Consider the following 18734-nt stretch of genomic DNA (forward strand, 5'->3'; position numbering starts at 1 on the left):
AAAACATGAAACATATATCACAAGAGGGTGAAAATCCCTCGGTGGGCAATTTCACTTATGAGGAATATGGGCAAATTTGTATGGATTAAACAAAAATTGTATCCAGTCGCCTCTTTGGAATAAAAATGAGTTTTAGAATTTGGAAGCGAGCTTGTTCTCTCTCTCTCTCTCTCTCTCTCCTCTTTCCACTTCATTCAAGATCTTCTCTTTACCTTACAGTTTCCACCCTTTCCTTTTGAATTTCCCGTCACTCTCTCTCTCTCTCTATTTCCCTCTTTCTCCCCACCCCCCTCTCTCTCTCCCCCCTCTCTCTCTCTATCTCTCCCTCTCTCGCTCTCTCTCTCTCTCGCTCTCTCTCCTCTTTCCACTTCATTCAAGATCTTCTCTTTCCCTTGCAGTTTCAACCCTTTCCTTTTAAATTTCCCATCGCTTTCTCTCTCTCTCCTCCTCCTCTCTTTCCCTTCTCTGCTTTCATTTTTTTATGTGAAGTTTTTAAAAAAGAGAAAGAAAACAAATCCATTTAAAGCTGTGATTAGAAGCAAGCTGGGTGGTAGCAATGATTTTTAATGGTATATGTTTACTGATAATAAAACTATTTCTTATTGATAATCAGGATCAATTTCTGTTGCTAAATATTCAAAATGTCATTAAAATATCAAAAAAAAATTATTTTCTAACTATATACTTTCACCAACATGTCAAACTGTTAAATATTTTACAGAATTGTAATGAATTGAATTGAATTCATTGATTCATCTGTCATACAACAGAACTCCTTCTTTCATTGAATGAACAATAAAAACATATCATGTCACAGCAGAATTATACATACCAACGAAGTGTAAAGAAATGTGACATTGACAAATGTACATTACGTGATCACAAAATCAGAGAAAAATACAAGAGAGGTTTTAAGGAAGTTACAAAACCAATATGTGTCAGAAAAATAATACAAGAAGAGGAAATTCATCTCATGAACTCATTTAAACGCCCTCCTATAATGTATGAATATATTGAATTTATGTTTGATTCAGAGCACAGCCCAGCCCCCCCCCCCCCCCCCCCAACACTATCGCCTCACCGTAGAACTGTTGAATATATAGGGGTATAACATTGGGTACAAAAGAAAACCTGAATCTCTCTAGATTTACAAACATAATACATTATAGACAGGAAGATCACACCAAAAATGTGTTAGGATCCAAAGTAAGAAGGCAAGCTTTTAAATCATAGAAATATGTAGGGCTTATTTGTTACAAATTTAACAATCACATAACTTTAACAACTGTATTATATGGTATACTAGCGACTTACGCCACACTATAATGTCCTTTTGCTAGATATTTTGTGCAAATCTACCACAATTAATTATACATTTAGGCCTGCATCATTTATTTGAGCATGCCTATATCATACCTGTCAACAAAAGAGATCACAATTTTGTGTATTAAAAAATGCATCACACCGAAAGATGTAAAAGGAAAGACATCAAGCCTTAACTATACAATTACTATTAATGATGGCAAATAGCACAAAATAATCTGTAATAAACCACTTAATGTATATATATATATATATATATATATATATATATCATACTAGCTACTTACGCCATACTATAAAGTTAAAATGTCATTGCACTAATTGTTGTTTTGCATATCTACCACTATTAATATACCTGCAAAATTTCTTTGTTAATATATATTACTGTCTGCAAAAGAGATCACAATTCTGTGTATCAAAAAAAGCATTACAAAAAGATGGTAAATAGGAAAGACATTAAACGACACAATTACTTTTACTGATGCAAAGCTGAGTAGCATAAAGTCATTTTTCATTGTTGACAAAACTACATGTATATCATTTAGAATTATTTAATAAACAACTTAATTTTGAAGAGCATTCTTCCTCTCGTGTCGGTCGTCAATGCAGGGAAACAGGATGACTGTTGTTTAATAAGACGTGACTACGACGTAACTAGTCTATTCCTAGAAAAACTTCTGAAAATACAGCTCGGACATGTAGCGAGGAATGGCTGTCTTGGCAGAAATGATCTCCTGGAAAGGGAAAAGGAAAACAAAGTTCTAAACTCTCATGAGCATCAAACTAGCTATCGGACTCACATTCATTTTGAGTACATTTCTAGTTTGTATATTCATTTCTTGGCATTTGTGTTTTACCACAGATATGCAACCAAATGATCAATTCAGTTCACACATCTCTCGGCCACTGAAAATTATTATATCCTGGCAGGGGCGTACGCAGGATTTTTTCAAGGGGGGGGGGGTTTAAAATCTGGCCCAAAATATTTTGCTCCTGAAAATTTGAAAATCGCGCCGGCCGAAAAGTCGCTCAGTGGGGTGGGGGGGGGGGGGGGGTAAGAAAAAACAAAAACAAAGGGGGGGGGGGGTTTTAGTTTTTTTAGGGGGGTTTACACACATGAAAATACCAAAGGGGGGTTTGAACCCCCCCCCCCCCCCCCTGCGTACGCCCCTGTATCCTGGAATGGATAAAATTGATGAGTCAACTCTCATTTAAGTTTGTAAGAATGGGGGGACAGTTAAATTAAATTCTTGATATTTTTTTGCCAATCGTCTTTTTGCCACATCAGCTCTTTCAAAAAAATTCAAATTAGGATACATGTAGACCAATAATATTGACGACTATAACAAAATATGAAGAAGTTGATATTTACAAATTAAATTATCGATGATACATAATTAGGTGCATGATATAAATTTCCACAAATCTCATTCTTCTATAACATGAAAGCAATAGTATAAAGGCAAATTTACCCAAATCTTTACAAGACAAACGAGCTAAAGGGAAATATAGCCTCGGCAAAGGGATGAAAATATGTGAAGAAGAAAAAAGGAAAAATGGTCTATTGACAAAGGAGAGGTCCCAAATATAGCCTGCTTGGTCAAAAGGATAGAGGGGAGATTAAAAAGTATTCAATGACTTTCCACCGTCACACCCCCTGCAATACTGGGTTAATAATAGTTGCAGGGCCCACAAGAACTTTAATAAGGGGAGTATTAATACCAATGTGCACGGCAGCCCTAGGTAAACGAGATTAAATTATTTAGGATTGCTTTTACAACGTCTTAACACTTTTAGTCAAAATAAACTGTGATTTTATATCGATAACTAATAATAATCTTATATTATTATCCCACCTGTTGGTTGCAGTAGCTGGGTACAGTAAACCAATCATCAGGTTTAGGGATCCCAATGGTTATGTTGAACCAGCCAGAAGAAAGGATTCTTGGATCTGTCACAAAAGATCAACATACTGATTTACTGTCTTAACAAAATTACAATTAATTTGTTATGTTAATATGATGTGGATAGACTGACATTATATTCATGTTACAGCTTTGTCCGCGATATTCACAACTGAATGAATCGGCTGTCATAGTACAATAACATTATCAGGAGCCAACAAATTCTGAAAGATAAATGCAACATGTAAATGGAAAACCTTTCTAAAAATGCAGGCATTCAAGAGCAATTTTCTTTTAAGTCGTAGCGTTCTATATCGTGTATCCTAATACTAAAATTGTAGGGGTGATAATTATGACTTTTGATCTGCATGGCTGGTGACAACTGCACCGGGCTCTATTGCATCAAAGATAGCTGTATAAGGCTTGCGATTGTGTTGTAGGTTATAATTAGGGTATAGCGTTAGGTAAAGTGTTCAGTCAAAGATTGATGTTATGATGAATTTGATTAGCGCATGTAATTGATGGTGGGGAAATTGTCGCCAGAGTATGTGTCACACAAAATTTGAAGGAAGTCTATTTCGTTTACCTCAAGAAGTTTTCCCAACATTATTCATAGATTACACCTCAGTCACACCGCCTCAGTCACATCGCCAAACCGTATATTATATACAAATCTCACATTTCAGCAGCATATTAAAAACGTATGTAAATCGGCATCTTTTTAAATTTTTTGAAATTGGGAAAAATTAGGAAACTACTTGACCGGCCAACAACTGCAAAATTAACCCATGCATTTGTATCCTCCCACCTTGATTATTGTAATTCAATTTTTTCTGGCCTTCCGCATTCGTACCTACTTCCACTTCAAAGAATTCAGAATACTGCTGCAAGGCTTGTTACTCTCTCGAGAAAGTTTGAGCACATAACCCCAATATTGCGTTCTCTTCATTGGCTTCCCATACACCATCGTATAACATTTAAAGTTCTTCTTCTTACATACAAAATTCTCCATGGCCAAGCCCCTAAATATCTTTCAGATTTGATTTCCTTACGTTCTTCTAGTTCTTTAAGACCTCTTCGATCATCACCAACCTTGCAGTTAACCCTTGGACCTCGTACCGTTACAAAATATGGCGATCGAGCTTTCTCAGTAAATGCCCTTATCCTTTGGAATAAATTACCAGCGTACTTTTATAATATTCATTCTCTTCAGCAACTCAAGTCCTTGCTGAAAACGCACCTTTTTAATTCATGAATGATATTCTGCAGTTGTGAGTCGGTCGAAGGAGGTGCACACCGTCTTATTTATTGTTTGTTCGATCTTATGTTTGATCCTATGTTTGACCTCATGTATGTTTGATCTCACTCTTATTTTTATTATTATATTATATGCATGATTTATTGAATAAAGAACAGATGTATTAGTTGTGTGTTTATTATAAGTTTTGGTAAATCATTTTTTAGTCAGACTATGGTGCGCTTAGAGACACCAGTATTAAGCGCCTAATAAATATTGTGTATTATAATTATTATTATTATTTGTTCGGGCTGGTGTCGGTTTCGTTAGTGTGACTGTACTATCATGAAACCTTCTAATTCATATAATTTATTCACTAGCTTGTGGAGGTCGACACCTCCACAAGTGGTTTAGTGGTTCATTCACTCTACTCTCAATCTAAGGGTTGAGGGTTCGAATCCCAGCCCGAAACTATATACCGTACGTCTTATTACGGCAAGACATAATTATGATCCACCTTCGCCACTCTCCACGCAGGTGTAAATGGATACCTGGTAATTGCTGGGGTAATAAAGATTGCAGGACCCTCAGGGAGAACACCTCTGATGTTGATGAGGCCTCCTCGGGTAAAAAATGATGAGTATTTTTTATTATTACTATAAAGTGTAAGACTTACACGGAGCTCCCATTTCATTGTTGGTCCCCATGAACTGAGATCTTATCGGGAAGCAGTCCTTGTGTCTCACAGTGATGCTTTGAGAGGCAGTGTTGGTCCCTTCGTGATAGATCTTGGACCAGATGTCAGCTATTATAGAATCTGTACCGTTTCCACCAATCGAAACTCTGCCGGAGAAGGTGGCATCGTCTGTATATACCAGAAAATATTGAGCAAACAATTAAGTTTTTAAAATCTACCATATTAATTGCAGTATAGTATTATAGTAATGGTGATGGTAGCAACAATAGTAGTAGTAGTAGTGGTAGTGGTGGTGGTGGTGGTAGTGGTGGTAGTAGTGGCAGTAGTAGTAGTAGTAGTAGTAGTATATTTGGTGGTGGTAGTGGTGGTAGTGGTGGTAGTAGTGGCAGTTGTAGTAGTAGTAGTCTGTAGTATCGTATATAATAATAACAATAATAATGATAATAATAACAATATTAATAACAATAATGATAATAACATATCACCAAGCTGCACTTAATATAATACGCACACCATGCAGCATATCAAGATCTCTCATACTATTACAAATAAAGTAGTCACACTACAAGTATGGCTAGAGTAATACTACTATTACTACTACTGCTAATAATAATGGTGATAATAATAATTATAATAGCGCACATTACAACATGTATACACTAATAATGGTGGAATAATTATTTTTACCCCAATTTATGGAATGATTTTGACAATGATATATTCATACTAGATCTAGATAATAGTATACATTCTCAGATTTTATTGAATAATAATTTGTGAGCGTTTGATTTGCGTGACTACTAAAGCATGTGTAAGCTACTATGCTAATCAACTAGGGGACCTAAGTCATAACTAAGAAAATGCAATAAATTATCAATAATTCATTTTATTTTGCCCCGACCCCAAGATAAGAAAATCCTCTTTGTGGGCATGCCTTGAACCATAATGCATGGCTCTGCAGAGGAATTTTTCCTGTTGGGGACCGGGGGAAAATGCAATGAATTATTGATAGTTTATTGCATTTTCTTTGTTTTGTTTTTGTATTTGTGGGGGCGTACCCTAGCCCCCGCTGCGTACAGTCATGATTCAGTGGCTAAGCAATGGCCTCTTTACTGTGAGGCACAAGAATAAAAACCGTGTCGATAAGCTATATTAGAGCCCTCTTGTGAATGAGAAATTAATCCTCATTACTGTCAGTTATGAATTTATACGGACGTAGGTCCCCAAGTTGATTAGCATAGTAGCACGCACATTATTTAGCAGTCACGCAAAACAAACACTCGCAAATTATTATTCAATACAATCTGAGAATTTATACTATTATTTAGATCTATTAGAAATAAATCATTGTCAAAATCGTTGCATAAATTGGGTAAAAAGAATTATTCCACCTTTATGACCAACAGTGTATATCCCTATGCTATGGAATGGAAAGAAAGAAAAAAAAGAGTAGAGTCTGCATACTTCTTTAAAGGTGAAATTCAAAGAAAATCGCAAATATGTCAACTAATGTATCACTACAAACTGGTAAGCTAACAGATGGCCATCGTACAAGTTTTAGGTCAACTACATATCGGATGATTTATAAAAAATACAAATACAACCACCTCCATAGCAGCTGGGATAAACGAGAGATTCGCCGGAAAAATAACGATGTTTTAATGACGTCACTACGTGGACCAATACTGCCCAAGCAGACGACATCCCATAAAGAATGCACATAATTGCAAAGCTATTATTTGTCAAATTATGATGAGTTTAGTGTATATAAATGTAATGGCATGTCAAACTATTTAAAAGGGGATATGACCCCATTCTGATAACTAAAATCTTTTGCTTGTAAATACACAGGATAGAAGTTAATTAACAATCAAAGAAACCAGACTTTCAAATTGGAAACCCCCCGGAATGATATTAAGGACGGCATTTGTTCCCTCTTGAAACGCCGAACATACGGTGTGTGCAGCTGAATATACAATGGCGTCTTATTTTGTTTACAAGCGACAGATTCCTTTATTTTTGTATCGCTGCATTTGTCATCAAAATAAAACCATGCGCGGGGTTTTGAGTGAGGTAATAGATTATACATTTAGCCTGACGGTAGTGAAGTAAGAGAAAGAACTCAAGAGAAGATGAAAACACAGGCACTGAAAATATGTGAGATGTCATGGGACATCGTCTGCTTGTGCAAATCATGTCCAGACTGTGATCTCACACATCTCAGCAGCGTTCGGAGAGCTCTTCAGGTGCTATGCCGGGGCTGTATTTAAGCGTTTTGTAATTTATAATTATCATTACTTCGAATGTTTCCAAGCATTGAATTTTGATAACCTTGTCGAATCAAAGTTTCAACTTTGCAATAATGAAAATAAAGTTAGTTTTTAAAATCAATGAATATCTACTTTAAGTCCCCAGTTAACACTAGAAGTGTTTGTAGAAATAAATGATCAACAGTAACATAACACAATTTGTTTACATGTATGACTTCGGGCTTACCTGGGATGCAAACTGTTGGTTCTGGTGGGGTCGTAATTAGCTTCGTGCAGGTCTTGTTGCCTTCATCAATTATCCATTGGGTGGCCTGTATGACAACAAATTATTTAAAAGAAAAACTAATGTCCATGCACCAAATTTGAAGTTCTGAGGCTTAATTAAATCATTTATTCATGATTAGAGTAGACCTAGTTTGAAGATACTCATCCGAGCATCCTGATTCACGGTATAAGTGCATACGAAACGAAGATATGGTGTTTTTTTTTTGTTTTTTTTTTAATTTTCAAGTTTTTACTTTGCTCCTTCGCTATTATGTTTCCTCAGGATCTCGAAATTTGTGCTCCCTTTAGATAAGACAAATGCATGGAATAGCATGATTTTGAATTTTGTAAAAATGAAAAGGCCAAGTATCGAAACAGATCTTAAAGGTCTCTTTGATAGAATTAACCTTATATGCAAATTGATGACAACCCTTGCCTCCTTTCAATGATAATGTTTAGAACTGGCACATGAAAACTGGGTTATTTTGCCTATACCTGAGTCAAAGAGCTGTAAATAAATTCTTTTGTCAGGATATTGCCTTTGGATGTCAGAACATAGGGATAACAGAGTAAAGATAAACAAAATAGCATCCCACAAAATTATTTCCCTTTTGGGGGAAATTATTGCATTATTTATTACTGTATAACTTTCTTTGACCAAAAAAAACACAACAAAAACAAACAACAACAATTTAAAAAAAATTGCATTTTTAAGTCAACATAATCAGAAAAAGAGTTATTGCCATTAAAGTTGGAATAAATTTGTCTTCCCTCTTTTCACGTAACGATTGTGTGTTGTGTTAATATGGTTTATTATTGGTAGATAAAGTTTATACTTTCTTAGAACTTTATCTATCAAGAATAAGTCATTTTGTAACAATCATAAATCAGGGGCGGTCGAGCGACTTTCAAAGTGGGGGGGGGGGGGGGGGAGAAAAAAGGGCACTTTCTGAAAAAGATTTGTGAGGTCGCAGTCCGAAAAATTACATCTTGTAAAGAGGAAAAAAAAACGAATCCTTATGGGGTTAATTTTAACGGTTACAAGCACATTTTAATAACGGAAGACTGAATGGCCTTTGATAAGTAACATAATAATCATCTATAAATGCGAGCGAGCGTAGTGAGCGTGCTTTGGGGGAAATTGCTCTAAGTTGTTTTGAAATTAGAGGCGCATTTAATGATGTGACTGAGGAAAAGGGGACACTTATCAGAAATAAAAGGAGCACGTGTCAAATTACAAAGGGTAATTATCATAAATGAAAATGGGGCACTTCTTACACCCACCCACAAAAAGAGGCACATACTAGGGATGAAAAAGGGCACTTTTGAGAATAGGAAATGGGCATTTGTCGAGGGAAATGGAGCACCCATCATATTTTAATAGAGGCATTTATAAGAGGTGAAAAGGGGCATTCATGAAGAGGGGATAGGTCCCTTATTAGAAAGGAAAAGGGGCACGTATCATAATTGTAAGGGAAATTATCAGAGGTGAAAAGGGGCACTGACCAGACATGAAAAGAGGCACTTATGAGAATGAAAAGGGGGCACCGATCAGATTTTAATAGGTGCCTCTGTCATTAATTCAGGTAAGAACAAATATTATTCCAACTTTATGGGCAACAAAATTTAGAGGGGGAAAAACACAACCTCCTACCTTTCCATAATCCTGGATCAGTTTGTAAGGGTACGGGGGGCTATTGCCTGAGATCTCGATCATCACGAACCCAAACCTCCTGTTCTTGTAGTCCCACGCACCGACTTGTAAGATGTTTGCCCCAATGGGCTCCTGGCCAGGGAATACTTGTCCGACCAAGATCTCTGTTAAGCACAGAAAACGAGGAAAGAATCTTGTAATTGTGTACATATAGGCCTTTGGCCTTATTTACAGTAATTGTTACTTACTACTTGTTACTGTATTACAAATGTATAATGTGATATAAATTATAGGCCTTATTTTTACTTTTACAAATTATTGTTAAAAAGCTGTAGCTATATCATAGATTTTTAAATAAATTTTATCCCTATTTTTACTTTGTAATTTGTAACGATTTCAGCTTTTGGCTTCAGATTGCTGTGACAATAAATCAATACAATATAATGCAATGCAATACAAGCAATACCAGTCGCTATCATACAATACTAATTCCAATACCAAATCAGTATATGGGAAAACAAGTTTAATTAAAGATCAACATTTTGAACTTTTTTGTTAAGAATACACAGATGAAAATGTTAGTTTTCTAGGTGCATCAATCTAGATGCATCGTTGAAGCTAGAACATTATTTCCCCTCTTTCCAACGGGACAAAATGATTGAAAATGAATTGGAATTTCCTTATATTTTTTCAGGTTGAAAATAAAAAGGGAGATATTAATTTTAAAGCAAACCGGACAGGAAATCAGAATGAGACTTTTCTGTAGACTACTTTTACCCGACACACATGTTACTTTCCGAATTCATACTTTATAAATGCAATACAAGAATCTAAATTGAAGTACAATGAAATCTATATTGACCACTCTGCGACAACGAATTGAATATGCTTGCTCATATTTATTTTATGCATATATTAGTTTAAAACTTACCCTGGACTCCCATATATTGAGATGGGCCACAGCACGGGGATGATGCACTGACTGATGCAACCAGCACGGCAGCAACAACTAGCAGTTTCAGCATTCTGATTTAGAGCTGCAATGTGAGTGAGGAAAAACATTGTGAGACTTGAAGGTCCAATATAAGAGAACTTGGCCCTCATCAACATAATATTGAAACAGCAAACAAATTATTTCGTTCTTTCTTTCTTCTTCTTCTTCTGTTCCCTTTCTTTGTATTCTTCGAAAGTAGTTTTCAAAGGGCTATTTAGCCTATCACGAAGGTGAAAATTGGTTGCTTGATAATTAATTAAAAGGAAAATTTGTAGCAAAAGTGTAGCAAAACACGCGGGAAAGACGGGAAAAACAAGCATGCATTCGATCATCCTAATTGCTATTTCACAATTTCTGCTACTCTGTGAAAGGCTCAAAGGAAAAGAAGAAAGAGTTCAAAAGAAAATCATGAATATCAAAATAACTTTAAGTTAAAGTAGATTAGCCAATAATTATATATATCATCGAAAGTGAACGGGTTACCCACTAAAGTTAGAAGTATTGAGGCAAGGCTGAGACTGAAGAGATTCCATTAAAAAATTAAAAAAAGTCTAAAACTTTAAGAGATATGAAAACTACTCATACATTCCAAAAAAACTTCGTGAATGGAACAACTTAAGAAGAAAGTAACCTAACCTAAACAAACACAAATATACTCACGATAATAATTGTAGTGGAATTGATTATGATCTCTGCTGAAGTAGACTTAAAATGTCCTTTTGATAGAATCGAACACTTTTCGATCTTATTTATTGTGTTCCAAGTACTTTCATTTGCAACAAAACCACCTTGGAATAGTCACATGCTAGTAAATGGTTTCATTTCCGAAACTGCGCAGTCATACAAAAATGTCTTTTTCATAGAATTATCATTTTCTTTTCTTTTTCGATCCTCTTTATTCTGTTGTAGTTCCATGTACTTTCATTTGCAACAAAAACACTATGAAATAGTCACATGTTGTATACTGGTTTCATTAATGAAACTGCGCAGTCAAAACAAAATTATGACCTTCGATTCAGAAAGGATGAAGCCTTATAAAGGGGGAAAGAAAGAAAGAAATGTAAAAACATCTCCATAGGCTTCACATCTACCCGCTGAGGGCGACTGGAAATCATTGCTACGGTCTGGAAGTCAGGTTACACTCATTGTTTTTGTTTTCATCGACGCCCCGCCCCTTTCTCTTTTAAATAGCAAAACATTTATTAGTCAGGTCAATATACGGTCAAAAACACCCCAACCCCCCAAAATTTTGTGGTTTCCTGAACCACTGCTTAACGTTCTAACTTATCCTAATGGATTCTATGACCCCGAAAACCATAGCATAGACACCCCAATTATGTCTTTCGGATAGTGGATAATAAGTGACTTATGGCTTTTTCATGTTATGGCGGCCATTTTGGACGCCATATTGGATTTCGTGGATTCCTTAACCACTGATTAACGTTCTAACTTATCCTAATGCATTCTATGACCCCGAAAACCAAAGCATAGCCAACCCCAGTTATGTCTCTAGGATGGTTAATAAGTGACTTATGGACATTTTTATGTTATGGCGGCCATTTTGGACGTCATCTTGGATTTTGGGGTTTCCTAGACCATCACAAACGATTCTTACTTGTCTCAATGGATTCTCTGACCCCCGAAACCATGGGATAGACACCAAAATTATGTCTCTGGGATGGATAATAAGTAATTTATGGCCATTTTTAAGTATCGGCGGCCATCTTGGACGCCATTTTGAAAATAACAGCTTTCTGAAGTTTCGATTTTTGTCTACTTTTAGTATGTTATTCCTGAGGTCGAATACTACTAAAAACCGTTGAAAAACCTTTTTGTTGCAATTTTTTTGGGTTAAACCATATATTGACCTGACTATATAGTGAAAGCTGAATATTTTATTTACCGCTTTTATCTTTCGCTTTTCCCCATCAATAATATTGCAGGCCTAAGATATACCTTTTTTCACTTTCAATTCAATTGTGAGGTCTTGTGAATTTACAGGGTAAATCTGTCTTATTGTCATTATCATTGGTGTAATTGTTGTTGTCGTAATATGTTCTTTGGGTCAGTGAAATTCCATCCCTCTTCTGTTGTTAACCGAGCTTGTTACTTTTGCTTGTCAAACTGCTGAAATACAGCACTGTTTCAGTTTTGTTGTATGATATATTAAAAATCATATTCGCATAGAACTTGAAATGTAGTTTCGTCACCATGCATGTCAGTGATCCTATCCGGGGAAGTTTGAAGTTTGAATTTTATTAACAACAACAAAATGTATGTACATCATAAAACAAAGTATGCAAGGCAAAACAATAAAATACAAACCGTAAATAATGTACAAAAGCAATGAATTATTGCAAAAGCTTAATCAATGCTAACATAAAACACATTGATATAAAAGTTCAAGTTGTTGCTAAAAGAAAACCAAAAGTTAGCACAAGTGCTACTCGAGATCGGTTTTCTCTGTTCACTATAATATATCGATAGTGTATCTCTTCGTTACTATAGCATTACACCAGTTCTTACAATTATATTGTCTACATTTTAAAAGACAAAATAAATTGTGAGGGTATTACGAAATGAATATCTTGTTTGTTGGTCTCTAATCTTCTGAGGTAAGCTATTCCAAAGCTTCGGTCCAACAAAAGAAATAGTGAATGTACCTTGTGTCGTCCTACACATTGGCGAGGGTGCTATTATCAAAGTAAAGCACTTTAGAAGTCATGGCATTTTATTGTGTCGATCATTTGTATTTTGTTACGCTCAAACATCATTAACTTGTATACCCCAAAGCGAATAATAATGGGCTATATATGGACATGACCATGATGAAAACGATATTGAAGGATTTATTTTTCTTTCTTTTTCATTTTTGAAATCATTTGAACAACACTGTGGCCCTTCTCTCGTGCGCTCTCTTACTCTCTCTTTATCTCTTTATCCCTGACTCTTTCTCTCTTTATCCCCCCTCTCTCCCCTCCTCAATCTCTCTCTCTTTCTTGTCTCCGTTTTATCTCTCTCTATATCTCCCTCTATCTCCTCCTCTCCGTTTCTCTCTCTCTCTCTCTCTCTCTCTCTCTCGTCCTCTCTCTTGCATGACTGTGTGGATGATCAATAACCGAATTCACTGTCTTTGTTTTCCTCTCTTTATCCCCACTCTCTGTCTCTTTCTTTCTCTGTATCTCTCTCTCCCCTCTCTCTATCATCCTATTTTTGCACTTTCTATCATTCTCTATATCTCCCTCTCTTCCTTCTTATCCCTATCCACCCCCCCCCCCCCGCTCGCTCTCTCTCTCTCTCTTTCTCTCTCGTCTTCTCTTTAGCCCATCTTGATGTTCATTTATCTAATTCACTGCGTCTTTGTTTTCCTCTCTTTATGCCCACTCTGTCTCTTTCTTTCTCTTTTACCTTCTATTTCTCTTTGTCTCCCTATCTCTCCTTCTCCTCTTCTCTCTATCTCCCTCTCTCTCTTGCATGTGTTGATGTTCACTGTGTCTTTGTTTCCTCTCTCTGCCCTTATGTCTTTACATTACTAATGTGGCCAAGTTGTTTTGACATAATTTGTCATTGTTGTTTGGATAATTTTGTTTTGTTTTGCGTTTTTTCATTCAAAATGGAAAAATTCCCAAAAATAAATGAAATGGGTCTATATCATCACTGCAGGAAAATAATATACATCAAAAGAACTTTTTGTGTCCCTCGGAATCCCTCTTTACACTGTCTTCAATCGCACCCCTTTCTTAAGGTAATGTTCATGTTCAACTATCTTATTCACAATTGTAAAAAAAAAAAACAACTAATGACTTTATCACGACATTGTCAAGTTTGCTTTAAGCTCAATATATTCGTGAACATTTAATATTCATAATGGATACAAAAAAACACACAATTTTTTTTCTAACATAGAGAATTGACTTGAGAATCAAATTCTGAGAATAAAAATATATTCTTACAGTAAACTACACTATACTTGCAATAATTCAGATTGATTATCATTATTCATTGCCTATAAAAGAGTTTGTGGACAAGGTATATAAAACTCATTTACTTTATTCAACCAAGAGCAAAGTACCTTTCGAATCATAACTCAAACATGATTTTCCATGGCAATAGTGTTCACTCTATTCTACTTTTCAATTACAGGTGGCCATTTTGCATGATAACTGCCAGGTCGACCAGTAAGGAGTAAAATATATTAAGGCTGAATACAACAAGCTGCTTTAGAGATCAACTAACTTTAACATTTTCAAGTGAGAATGAGAGTAATTCAATTATGCTTAAATCTTTTCTTTTTTTCAATCTAAGAACAAATTTGAAATTTTCATTAAAATTGATTATCAGTTAATGGGAAAAAGAATAGATTTGCTCATTTTTTCTTTTTTTCTTTTCTAAATAGTAAGCAAAATGCATGAAGACAAAAAAAATGAATGATTGCAATGAACCATGAGTACATTTTCGGCAAGTTTATTGAAAAATGCAATATTATTTTACCTAAAAGGTAAGTTTTGTTGCCCCTACGGAGATCTAAAAACAATAATTATCGGCAAGGTTTTGTTGCCCCTACGGAGCTCTGAAAACAATAAATATCGGCAAGGTTTTGTTGCCCCTACGGAGATCTAAAAAACAATAATTATCGGTAAGGTTTTGTTGCCCCTACGGAGATCTAAAAACAATAATTATCGGCAATGTTTTGTTGCCACTACGGAGATCTAAAAATAATAATAATCGGCAAGGTTTTGTTGCCCCTACGGAGATCTATAAACAATAATAATCGGCAAGGTTTTGTTGCCACTACGGAGATCTAAAAATAATAATAATCGGCAAGGTTTTGTTGCCCCTACGGAGATCTATAAACAATAATAATCGGCAAGGTTTTGTTGCCACTACGGAGATCTAAAAACAATAATTATCGGCAAGGTTTTGTTGACCCTACGGAGCTCTAAAACAATAATTATCGGCAAGGTATCGAAAACCACTAAAAAGTAGCATTTTGAGGACTCAAAATATCCTGTACTGTGTATAAGGCGCACCCCCGACTTTTGATTTTTGCCGACGGAAAAAAGGTGCGCCTTATACACGGAGATTTACGGTATATGCAAATCAGACGCGTACGCAGGGGTTGGTTTTGGGGGTTAACTAATTATATTTAAACGTCTTTGGTTAACCCCCTCCCCCTCAAACTTTGTTTATGTGTGGGTATCGGAAGATAACTTCCCCCTCACTTTTTTCAAGTATTCAACAAAAAAACAAAAAAAACTGACCTTTGTGAAGTCGCAGTCCGAAAAATTACATCTTATAAAGACGAAAAAACCCAATGCTGATGGGGTTATAAGCACATTTTCAAAACGGAAGACTGAAAAGGCCTTGATAAATGCGAGCGAGCATTGGGGGAAATTGCTCTTAGTTGTTTTGATATTTTATTGGGCGCATTTAATGATGAGAGGAAAAAGGGGACACTTATCAGAAAATAAAAGGAGTACGTGTCAAAGTACAAAGGGTAATTATCATAGGTGAAAATGGGGCACTTCTTACACCCACCCACAAAAAGAGGCACACACCAGGGATGAAAAAGGGCACTTTTGAGAATAGGAAATGGGCATTTGTCGACGGAAATGGAGCATCCATCATATTTTTATAGGGGCATTTATAAGAGGTGAAAAGTGGCATATATGAAAAGGGGATAGGTCCCTTATTAGAAAGGAAAAGGGGCACGTATCATAATTGTAAGGGAAATTATCAGAGGTGAAAAGGGGCACTGACCAGACATAAAAAGGGGCACTTATGAGAATGAAAAAGGGGCACCGATCATATTTCAATAGGGGCCTCTGTCATTAATTTAGGTAAGAACAAATATTATTCCAACTTTATGGGCAACAAAATTTAGAGGGAAAAAACACAGCCTCCTACCTTTCCATAATCCTGGATTACTTTGGAACGGAACGGGGTGCTATTGCTTGGGATCACAGTCATCATGTACCCAGGCGCGGATCCAGGATTTCTTAGGGGTGGGGGCCCAAATTTGAAATCAATTTGAAATTTAGTGTGCTGAAATATGAAAATCGTGCCGGCCAATATTTCGCTCAGTGGGGGGAGGGGAGGGGGGTGGGGGGGGGGGGGGTTAGTGAGCACTAATTTATTGTTGGTAAGGTAAGGGCCAGCCTTTTTTTTGGGGGGGGGCCCTCGAAAATTTGAAAAATTGCACTTGAGCGCCAGGGGGGGGGGAGCATCTCCAAAGAAAGATAAAAATTAACGTTAAAAAATGTTTTTAAAAAAAATAAAAAATTCCAGGCCCCCCCCCCCCCTGGATCCGCCACTGAGTGTTATGGAATATAATGAGGATGAAAATAAGTGGTCCGATTGCAGCTGTCTGCGTGGAGATGATGAGGTAAGAGCAGATTCTGTATCCTTCGGGGATGCCTAAGTTGGTAACGATTTTTATTTTTATGTCAAAACTATTCCAAAATGAGGGGCAAGTAGGCATGCAGGTTATTATTTTTTTTTGAGAGCCAAAGCTGTTTGAAAAGTTTGGTTTTCCACAACGTTTCTTTCACAATGCAATCGCATGACCATAACTGGTCTTTATCTTGAAGTCTTATTAACGATCATCAGTGGCGTACGCAGGATTTTTCAAGGGGGGGGGGTTAAAATCGGGCCCAAAATTTCGCAACGACTAAGCCAGCCGCTGAATAAACGGGGGGGGGGGGGGGGTGTAAGCGGACACTTTTTTTTCATTTGTCATTAACAAAATAAATTCTATAAAAAATGACTTATGTAAGATCATGTTCTGTACATGAAAGAAAGAGGAGACCTTAGAGAAGCTGGGCTTGTTAGAGCAAGGTCCCCAAACAGAATATGATACCTGAATGCTTTAATTACTTCGAAGAAGAAAAACATGAAAACGGAACTACCTTATAAGACTAGAAATAAATACAAATGGGAAATATATTTACAAAAGAGATAGATTGATGTATATATCAAAAGGAGAAAATGGGAAGATATATACAAAAGGATGGAGAGCGGAAGCGCAAAACGGAACAAAACGACAACAAAGAAAAGTTGAGAAATAAGGGGTTATGTAGGGGAAATGGTGATGGGGAATAAATAGAAGAGAGAGAGAGAGAGAGAGAGAGAGAGAGAAAGAAAAAAAGAAAAGTACAATAGAGCAAAACAGAACTAAGCGAGTTTGCTAATAAATGAAGAAATGTTGGTAAGGTAAGGGCCAGCCTGGAAAAGAGAAAGAGGGGGGGGGGGGGGGGGGGGGGTATCATAGACAATGAAGCAAGACAACAAATGTGATGACATAGTTTTTAAACATTCAATATTTTCAGCACGATTACTCAATAAATGTAATTTCAGTTTGCGTTTAACAACAGAGACACTTACAGAACGAGTTACATCAATAGGAAATGAGTCCCATAATACAGATCATAGTTAAACAGTTATGCTACCTAGTAATATTTCATATAGTTATAAAAGAGGTTAAATTAGATTTTTGCCTGGTAGGGCAGGAGAGAATGTCAACATTTTTTTTTTTTTACAAACATTGGAATGTAAGCAGATCGCCGTCGCCTTTTTCTTCTCCTTCATTTTCATTTTCTTCTTCTTTATGAATTCCTCCTTTGAGCGCAAAACTGTGCGTGTGCACAAACTACCGGGAAACAATAACACTGTCAGAGATATTCTTTAGACAAGAGACTCGAGAAGAATGAAATGTGGAAATAAAGTGTAAATAGATATTGTGGTATAAATGCAGATTGGCTCGGCCAATGCAATGTCAGAAGCAGGGATAACAGTTGTCTTCCCTATAACGATGAGATAAGTGCAGGCCGCGTGCAGCGGACAGGTGTCAGGGGGAGAAGCCTCTCCTGGGGGTGTTTCACAAAGATCCTAAGTTGAACTTATCTCTAAGTTGGACTTAACAATAATGGAAAGCCGTTAGCATCTATGATAATATTTTGTAAAAGTTATTTCAAAAGGCATAAAATGTTGATTCAAATCGTTCATATTTTCTAGAAATGAAGGAGATTTCATGTTCTTGATGTGGAATTTATACAAAGTCTAAAATACTTTTTATTTGTCGCTTTTGAATACATTTTATTTTAAGGCTACAAATGGCTCTCCATACTTTTTAAGTCCAACTTAGAGTTAAGTTCGACTTCGGATCTTTGTGAAACACCCCCTGGGAGGGTAGCGGTATAGGCTGGTAATAAACGCCGACCTCGCGGTGAAGTAGAGTGGGCACAGAGTGCATACATAAATAGTAGTTGATAGACAAGTATTCCAATGTAAATGTATCAGTCTGTTGTTTTCAACAACATTTGCATTATTTCTTAAGCTACTTACAGTAATCGTAAATCTTTCGTTTATCAGTGAAAATCGATCATAAATAGG

At 36.3% G+C, this 18734-nt stretch overlaps 1 protein-coding gene across 1 annotated transcript; it reads right to left on the reverse strand.

Moving 5' to 3' along the window:
* Positions 1 to 1067: 1067 nt before the first annotated feature.
* On the reverse strand, positions 1068 to 11084 carry LOC100888941 (development-specific protein LVN1.2). Its single transcript, XM_003723550.3, has 7 exons — positions 11004 to 11084; positions 10281 to 10386; positions 9350 to 9513; positions 7658 to 7742; positions 5141 to 5329; positions 3180 to 3274; positions 1068 to 2057 (listed from the first exon to the last, which is right to left on the reverse strand). The coding sequence occupies exons 2-7, from the start codon at positions 10372 to 10374 to the stop codon at positions 1989 to 1991; spliced, it is 696 nt and encodes a 231-aa protein (XP_003723598.2). The 5' UTR covers positions 10375 to 10386; positions 11004 to 11084; the 3' UTR covers positions 1068 to 1988.
* Between the last annotated feature and the right edge of the window lie 7650 nt (positions 11085 to 18734).

Source organism: Strongylocentrotus purpuratus, unplaced genomic scaffold (assembly GCF_000002235.5).
Source record: "Strongylocentrotus purpuratus isolate Spur 01 unplaced genomic scaffold, Spur_5.0 spur5_scaffold_8, whole genome shotgun sequence".
Taxonomy (NCBI): Eukaryota; Metazoa; Echinodermata; class Echinoidea; order Camarodonta; family Strongylocentrotidae; genus Strongylocentrotus; species Strongylocentrotus purpuratus.